Source organism: Hibiscus syriacus, unplaced genomic scaffold (assembly GCF_006381635.1).
Source record: "Hibiscus syriacus cultivar Baekdansim isolate YM2019G1 unplaced genomic scaffold, ASM638163v2 tig00110705_pilon, whole genome shotgun sequence".
Lineage (NCBI taxonomy): Eukaryota > Viridiplantae > Streptophyta > Magnoliopsida > Malvales > Malvaceae > Hibiscus > Hibiscus syriacus.
The window spans coordinates 1,133,398-1,142,845 of record NW_024062831.1 but is presented as its reverse complement, the minus strand read 5'-3'; the positions used below and the strand labels follow the sequence as shown (position 1 = coordinate 1,142,845).

General features: G+C 33.4%; 1 protein-coding gene and 1 pseudogene across 1 annotated transcript; one reads left to right on the top strand and one right to left on the bottom strand.

Moving 5' to 3' along the window:
* Window positions 1–3: 3 nt before the first annotated feature.
* On the top strand, window positions 4–4,599 carry LOC120138815 (annotated as a pseudogene).
* Window positions 4,600–5,171: 572 nt separating this feature from the next.
* LOC120138682 (putative vesicle-associated membrane protein 726) lies at window positions 5,172–8,663 on the bottom strand. The gene is made up of 5 exons (XM_039154098.1): window positions 8,382–8,663; window positions 6,483–6,624; window positions 6,283–6,403; window positions 5,936–5,998; window positions 5,172–5,338 (listed from the first exon to the last, which is right to left on the bottom strand). The coding sequence occupies exons 1-5, from the start codon at window positions 8,569–8,571 to the stop codon at window positions 5,189–5,191; spliced, it is 666 nt and encodes a 221-aa protein (XP_039010029.1). The 5' UTR covers window positions 8,572–8,663; the 3' UTR covers window positions 5,172–5,188.
* Window positions 8,664–9,448: the final 785 nt, after the last annotated feature.

The window sequence follows — 9,448 nt, the reverse complement described above, 5'->3', positions numbered from 1 at the left end:
GCCGAGGAGGTCATGGGTCAGGCCATCAGGGAACTTGGGTGGAAACGATCGGATGTCGTGGTTCCACCAAGATCTTCTGGGGTGGTCCAGGGCCTATGATAGGGTTTCTAGGAAACATATGCGGAAGGGACAAGGCTTCGTTGAAGAGGCTTATGGATTATGTTGATCTGATCTACTGTCATAGGTTTGGTTCATTCCAAGATCCATTTTTTTCTTTGATTTTCTGGGTTTGGGTTTGATATCTATATGGTTTTTTTTGTTTATGTTTCTTGATTTTGGAATTCTTTTTCATTTGAATAATTCATAATTTTTTGCTTCTGGATATTTGATTTTATGCTGATGATAGATTCTTGGGTTCTAATTTTGATTTGAAGTAACATAAAATTTATTTTTAGGGGATTTTGGATTATGTATTATAGAATGAGATGCAGGGATTTAAGTTGCGGACATCTGCGATTGCGGAAATAGTGAGTACCGCGGCTGTGCATTAACGGTTTCGGACTATACCATTACTGTTATATATCGGCTGATATTCTGACAGGGGACCGCTATTTAAATCCCATTTAGAGGACTTAAATCTTATTTTTATTTTATAAATAATCTTGAAGATGTTTGGTATTTAGTGTTTCTGGGTCTTAATGTGGCCTTTTTGTTGAGGAACTCTAATATGTATGGTTTTGGGTGTATGCTTATTTAGTTACTTCAATGTTTCACCTGTGGGTGAGTGTATAATTGTTAACTTCCTAAAAAGTATACTTTTAAAGTCTTTTTCACTTAAGTTATTTTTGTTTAAAAGCTCATTTTAGTCATTTTAGGATCATGTAGTTGTATATAGTTGCATTTGTGGTGGTTGTGCTATTTTATTTCTTAATGATGCTGTTTGAGGAAAAGGTGCAGTTTATCTATGGTGTGCAGGGAATAGCAAGGAAAAGGATTCTTTGGGAAGTAATGCCGCGGCATCACACGTTGCTAAAGTAGATTGAAATGTCTTGGCATTTCTGGCGCAGAAAAAGACAAAAAGATATTTCTGCATGAGAACAGCTGGCACTGGACAGCTGTCCCTGCACGTGGAGGACTGCTGTAACCGCCTGCCAGAGCTACCAATGGACCACTGCCACTTGGAAGATAAGGTTCATGCACAAAATGTGATTCTAGGGGTATGAGGGATATTTTGCACCCAACAAACTCATCATTACCCCTAGATATTTTATTTATTATATATGACACATCATGGGAGAGAGAGAAGGAGAAGGAGCAGAAAAATTCAGATTTTTATTTTCTCTTTTTCCTTTCTTTTTCCTTGGAATATTCTTCCATTGAGAAAGCTCCAAGGAGTGGCAAGCTAGGCGCCGAAAGGAGCTAGCGAGCTAGGTGGTTCGTGGTGGCCGAGAGGAGACCTCCGGTGGCGCGTCGAAGGCTTCTTCTCACTTCCCTTTTTGCTGCTATTTTTATATTATTTTGTGGGTTGTTAGAACGAATTTTCATGACTTTGTGTTTGGATATTTCGAACCCCACCATGAACTACTTATTTGGTGGTGGTTGGTTGAATGGTTGTTTAAACTTTATTTTTAATGGTATATTTAAGTTTATTTTGGTTCTTTATTTGCTTTGCTTATGAATGCTTCACCATCTAGGCTTGTAAGAGGCATGGAAATGTCCATCTCTTAGATGAAGGATAGGTATTCGGAAGAATCCTAAACTAAAAATACTTGTAAGTATTCGGAAGAAACGCAAGATAAGATCCTCATAAGCAATGGGTTATGGTATTTTCAAGGGGCTTGAACCGGCCTAGGAATATAACTTAATCCATTAGATCTCGGAAGAGACTAGGATAGGATTTCAACGACTAAAAAGGGTGTCTTTATCAATAGGATAGGCTGTCCAACATCGTTGAGTGAGAGCAGATGTCTTGGCATCCTATTCTGTTAGGTTCTTTTGAACACCTTAGGAAAACCCTGTCGAATAAGTAAAGACAAGATAGCTTAAATATACTTGAGAAATAAGTTTAGCAACCTTATACCAATCCTTACCATTCATTTCATTGGAAGCTTGTCACGTGAGGATTATTTTCTTTTATTTTACTTATCTTTTTAGTTACTGTTTTACCATTTCTCATTGCCTTGACATCACCATACTCAATATTAAACATCCATCATTGCCACTGCATTTCCATTTGCTACACCATCACACCATCAATCCGCATCCACCAGCATACACATATCCATTGTCGTGACATTTGTATATATCAAGACTAACTATACTTAGATAGAATATTGCATTGCTTTGGTTAGACTTTTGTGATTTCACCCAATCCCTGTGGAGACGATACTCACTCATCATTATATAACTTGAGCGATTGTGTATACTTGCACATTATTTGCGTATATTTTATAGTACTCACAACACGCGAACAATAATCTACCATGTGTAGCTGTGTAAGGCTTTTTTGTGAGTATTTGCAGAGAGTTCGGGTTTTCTTACGTATGGTTTCTCTGATGAGTTGTTTTGAGAAACTTGATGTGGAGTTCATGGTTTTGATCTTTGATTACAGGCCAGACATATATACTCCAATTGAGGAGACGGTGAGGGCAATGAATTATGTGATTGATAAGGGTTGGGCATTTTATTGGGGGACAAGTGAGTGGTCTGCACAGCAGATTACAGAAGCATGGGGAATAGCTGAGAGGTTGGACTTGGTGGGACCGATCGTGGAGCAGCCGGAGTATAATTTATTGACCAGGCACAAGGTAAGTGGTTGGTTGGAATTCGGAATCTTTAATTGTATGCGAACTTTGTTTTGGCAATCATACATGTAATGTAATAGAATTCTCAGTATTATTCGATTTTTTCCATAAAACTTTGACTTGCCCTTGAATTTATAGCTTTTAATCGATAATTTTTTTTTCATGTTTCCTAGGGGACTAACAGGTTTTTTTTCTTCACCCTTCTCTGTATGTCTGCAGGTTGAATCTGAGTACCTTCCTCTATACACCAACTATGGCCTAGGTCTTACCACATGGAGTCCTCTTGCTTCTGGAGTGCTTACTGGAAAATACAGCAAAGGAACAATACCTCCCGACAGTCGGTTTGCGTTAGAAAATTTCAAAGTAAGAATCACTAAATATTTGATTTCTTACAATTGATTTTGCTTGTTTGTTGATCGTTTTGCGCCGATGACAAGTGTTGAACATAATCATCCATAGTCATTTAGGTTCCTGTTCCTTTATTTGTAGAAATTTCTTTTTAAAAGATTGATTTTAGGCTATGGTTCACTATGTCATTCGATTCTTAGGGATCTAACATCTAGTTGATGCATCAATGGTTGTAATAAATATCATTTCTGGTGTTGGTATCCAAACACAGAATAAAATGATGAAAACTCAACTGTACAGTGATTGTTGCATGTGCCGCTATAATTTGCCAAGAAGATTTATCTTTCCATATTTAGTGCTAAAAATTTTCATTTAGCATCTCTAGAGATGATTGTGAAACTTACCCTGCTTAGCTTAGCTGCAAGCATTACTGTATTATATTTGATAATGTAGCTTATGTTCTTCCTGTGCTACTAATTTTAACCGCCTTCCTTATCTGTCACGAGTAAGCGACTAAACCATGTGTTTTCTTGTGTAGAATCTTGCTAACCGATCACTAGTTGATGATGTGTTGAAGAAAGTCAATGGACTGAAGCCAATTGCTGATGAACTTGGCGTGCCTTTAGCTCAACTCGCAATTGCATGGTGTGCTGCAAATCCTAATGTATCACCGGTTATTACTGGTGCTACAAAGGAATATCAGGTTAGTATTTTGTGTATCTCTCAACATTTTATTTCATATTTTGTTGGATCACTATGGATCGTTGAATTTACTTCGCTGTGAGATTCTTCATGGAAGCAATTGTACACTCATTTTTTAGTAGTACAATGTTATAAAATTTTGTTGTTTGGTACATATGCATTTGCTTGAAGTGCCGATATATGTTTGGTGTAGGAGTACATCTGATGATGACAATGGAATATGGATACTGTAATGAAAGAGTTATAGATGTTTTCATACTTCACAACAGGTGACATGATTGCAACTTATGCTGCCCAACACTTCATTTTTGATTGAAGTATCCATGTCCTACACTCATGTTTGACATATTTTCGGGTATGAGTATGAGGATATGATCCTCCGAGGACCCTCTAAATACATGGAAAGACATAGATACTTGCATATTATTTGGAGACATTCATTAAGGTCTGTAGATCTATCTCCTTTGTGACCATCTTTTCGGAATACATGGATAGCAACCTCATTTTGGTGCCATCTTTTGCCCTCAGGCTAAGACATTGTCGGACATCTGAACTTGTAAATTAATGGAAATATTCACATATCAATACGCATTAGGATTCGACTAGTTTCGCTGCTGCTACTGTTAAATACTCCCCTGTACAAACTAAACCATTATTATTATTTTTTTTCATTCAGATTCAAGAAAACATGAAAGCACTTGACGTGATCCCATTACTGACTCCTGCTGTCATGGATAAGATCGAGAGTGTTGTTCAAAGTAAGCCAAAGCGACTGGATTCGTACAGGTAGATCTCGAGACCCGTTGCTCCAATGGTATAAAATATTTAAGCATATGGTTATGTCCCACATGTCGGTATCGATTTGTGTAGTTGATTTGGTGATAAAGATGGATTGAATATTAGAACTTTCATGTATTTGGCACCCCTTATTACCTTGGGTGAAAGGGTCCAAAGAAGATTTGAACTGGTGGATTGTGAAACCATACATATGCATGGTCTGTAATGGAACTCAACTTTCTTTATAGTTTTTGCTTTGGTTTGAATAATGGTGGCTGATTTCTATTTGTGTTTGTTTATGTCATGACTGTTTAAATTATTTATTAATCGTATATGTTAATAATTTATGATGTATTGATTTTTCAAAATTCATATTGTAATTCAATTCGTGTAGGGCTTAATTAGAAAACAAGTGTTTAAATTATACCTCTTATTCATAGAGGTTTATTTAGATAAAATTGGTGAAGTTCACCTCTGTTTCTTCCGTCAAATAACAATATACAAAATATTTACAAGATAAGTGGAACAAAAAGAAATGAAAAAATTATTTTAATAATATTTTGGAAAGGGCAAACCGAATATGTAAGCACCCAGGGATCCCTCCTTCGCCGGAAGATTTACTCGGTACACTTGAAGCCATTGCATATGGAAAGAAACATGACAAGAAAGATTGCAAAAACCAGACCGAAAACAATCAGTTTCATCTTCATATTCTCATACCACATCTTTCTTTTAAGCTTTGTTCCTTGCTTCTTAAAATCTTGTGCCTGCAATGTTTATTGATGACATTAGAAATATTTTTATACGGGGTGAATACAGTTAATAAAATAAATAATTATAAAAAAAAATCAAATTTCAGTCTCCAGCCTCACTAAGGCATGCATACACACCACTGTGTTCTACAATACTTTACCTTTTTTAATATTTCTTTTCTATATTGGAGGATCTTTGAAATAAAGTGTTACATCCCCACGCCCGTATTCAGATACGAATCTAAACGGGTGTTGAGTATGGAGACTTCAACATAAATGAAGTGTCAGAGCAACAAAGATTTAGGTGCTAAGCATTGATTGTTTGCATTCACATTATATGAATCGAGAAGAACAGGTAAGACTACATGTTTAAATTAGAATGGTAAATTACATATCACGTCATTAATTCTATTTATTTTTTAACAATGAAAAACAAAATATAACATTAAATATGATTTTGAAAAAAAAAATAGTTGAGTGACTAAAACAGAATAGTAGGAATAGGTAAGTGACTAAAACGTAGTTTACCCAAAGTAGAACTTAGATTGACAGGAGTTTTCTATAATTTCTAAAACCAAGTTTGACATGGATGCGGCTTCAGATAGGACTAACCTGTGAACGAAGGCTGTCAGTTTTATCCACCAGCACCTCGATCTTCTCACCACGGTCAAGGACCTGGAAAATGAAAAGCAATAGCAACAAAATAAAACATGGCATATGAAATACCCACCCGGTACCCTAAGCATTTTATCTACTCCTACACTATAACCAACGGTGCAAGTCGTTAATTTATACAAAGCTGGCTGTTCATCTTGTCAAGTTTTAACCCTCAACTACATATAAAACAGATAATCAGCATCATCTATTGCATTAAGGGACGGATACATGATTCTATGTTAAGGGAGGAAAATAAAATTTTAATAAAAAATATAGAATAGATAGAGAACAGGCGCTATTACCTTCTCAATGTTTTCCATCATAACACCCTTGACTTCAGAAACTTGAGCCTTCACTTTGGCAAGTTTGCTGATCTCTTCAGGGTGTTCCGAACAGTACTTCATATGCTCCTTCAATTTGGACCTATTACATATAAAGAGCTCAGCATGTGAACAGTAAGTAAAAGAATAGTAAATCAGACGTGGAATAGAAGCACTGATACCCAAATTCTTTATTAAGGGACTTGGCTTTAGCATTTGCAGCTTTCCCTCCACCATATATTTTCGAGAAGTCTTCCTTAATTCTTTCCAGAAATGCAATTGGAATTTGCCTACCGGCAGATTCAGTAGCAACTACACAGTAGGCTGCGCATCAAATTTATTTGATAAAATGAGATTAAACAGTTGCAGTAAAGAGATTCTTTCGCAGGGATTATTTTGCAGGGATTACTCCCCATTACAGAAGCACATATGGTATTAATGACTGCATATGAATACTGTTTAGCTATGTATTTATGTAATTATTTATACATGCATTGCATTTTATCTATATTTAATTTTCTGACTGCCGGAGGTCTTTCACGGAAGCTATTCTCAACCTGGCGTTGGGGGCAGCCTACTACCCTACCTCCCCCTTACCCCATACATATGAGAATTGGGTTTTGTTGTTGTTGTTGTTGTAGATTAAAGACACTAGGAGTTATGAAAGCCAGTATTTGAACAAGTAAGATGCACACTCAAAGCACTAGGTTTACGTATTATATATATAATAAAACTATCTCTATTTTTTTTTTTACATACAATGTATCATGGTAAATCAACTTATACTCTATTATTAAATCTCATTTGGTTGAAAATTACTATGAATATCAATTATGTTCATATCAATTAAAAATAAATATTTTAATATACTAAAATATTTAAATACTTAATTCTATAAATTATGGATTAAATTTTGTTAAAACTTATTTTGATGAGAATATAAAATTAAAATTAAAATCAAATAAACAATTATGTATTTATAATATTTTTCACAAAATCTCATCATTGAGCTTGAGATTTAAAAAAAATATTCTATCTATAACTTTAATGATGTAAAAAAATATGATTTTTTATATTGGCACAACAAATATAAATAAAACCATCTTTTAATAAAAATGAATTTGTTAAAGATTATATTTATGAGATCATTTAATTCTTATTCTTCGTACTCAAATAAACAAAATAAATAATTGTATTACAATACTTTTTTATTGATTCTTGAAGATTCATTTAAACATTTGTACAAAATATTATTGTAATTGACTCAGATAATGGTTTAGTATCTGAGTCTTAACTATAAGTCTATAAATATTTTAATTGCTTAGGTAATTTGATTATTGTATCTAATTGAAAATGTTAAATATTAAACAAATAGATTATGCAAACATGAATTTATTATTAAAGTAAGATGCAAAATAAAATTAAAGTAAACGTATAAGGTTTCAATCAATTACAAAATAGATGACTAACTTCAAATTTACATAAAAGGAATATATTTTTTAAATTGATTTATATAATAGCCATCATTTTTAAATTTTCAATATTCGAATTTTGGAAACATTTAAAGTTTTTTTAACAAAATTTAATTCATACTTTATAGTATTGATTGTATAAATATGTTTAGAATATTAAAATATTTAATTTATATAAACATAATTTGTATTTAATATTAAATTTCAACCAAGTGGAATATATGAGGGGAAAAAAGGAATATTTAACTCTGAATCCCACATTTATAAAAATAATAAAGATTAACACTCCAATTATGTCACATCAATTGTTTTAATTGATAGAACCCGCGCATCATTTTCTTCCAATGGAAAACTCAAATGGAAAACTCGCAAATCAAAACTAGGCCCAGACTAAACAAATGGCAATGCATCGCCGGTCAACAGAAGCCAGATCATAAAAAACAACAAAAAGGATTGCAAATTTGAATCATTGTATGATCAAATCAAGCCAAAATAAACAAAACACGTTGAGCATTCCAAACCATTTATTTATAAGGCAGACCAACAATAAACAAACGAACGAACGAAGATTCAGATCCCGAATCGTCAACAAAAAAAAGAAAAACTTACTGAATCCCTTATCAACGAGGTAATTGAAGGTGTGGCCATCGCAATTATAAGTAAACCTGTTGTTGTTGGCAGGGAGCTTCTGGAGGCATTGAGAGGCGATGGTGTTGAAATTACCGGAGAACTGGGTGTACTCGGCGAGGATCACCGTGCCACGCGCAACGAAGGAGTAGATCAATGACTGTTGCGCCATCTCTCAAAAACCCTGACCCCAGAGTTTTCACAACCAACAATTCAATTTCCAGAAAGAGATTAAAGCGTCAAGAAAAAAAAAGATAAGAAAGGAAGGAACTATGGGATCGGAGAAGAAAATTGGAAAATGAGGGAATGCTGCATTTCTGCTATACTGATTTTATAACTTTGCATTTTATTTATTTAGCTTCCCCAACAAAATGGGACAAGGAATTTCTGATTTATATTTAATTCTTTAAATAAGCTACATATTCCAATTAATTATCATCATATTTTTATATTTTATTGTCATTAGTATAAATACAAAACTTTTTTTAATATATAAATATGAAACTTTTATACCTACAAAATGAACCGATGACAAAAAACATAAAAATATATAACAGGAGTCATATAAATATTAAATCAATCATACATGATATCGAACGACGATAATCGTCGTTTATGTTCATATATTTTTATGAAAGATTTGAAGGGTTTTGATTCATTTGAACTAATGGGATGTTACTCCTTTTGTTGTTGAGATGATGTTCTCGGTTATGAAATTTATAAATTGAAATGTTAAATTTATTAAATATTTAAGTTAAAATTAAATTAATTGAATGTATAAAATTATTAATATTTCAATTGAAAATAACGCACGCCATCGATTATGTTGTTATTATAAATACTATTATGTTATTATTTTAGTGTGGTTTGATTCATTATTTTTTTAATGTTAGTATTTTAATTGATTAACCTAAATATTAAATTTAAAATGTTTTAAAATAAATAATAAATATTTAAATTCATTAACCTAAATGTAGGGGGGGGGAATGAAAATCAGATATACATAGACATCTAACCCACCCACAAATCTCCCGAAGTATAGAGGGGCA

Coding starts and splice junctions, on each gene's coding strand:
- LOC120138682 (XM_039154098.1), bottom strand. CDS start 8,571: ATGGCGCAACAGTCATTGATCTACTCCTTCGTTGCGCGTGGCACGGTG. Junction 6,625..8,381: donor CCTCGTTGATAAGGGATTCA/GTAAGTTTTTCT, acceptor TTTGATGCGCAG/CCTACTGTGTAGTTGCTACT. Junction 6,404..6,482: donor TCCCTTAATAAAGAATTTGG/GTATCAGTGCTT, acceptor TATATGTAATAG/GTCCAAATTGAAGGAGCATA.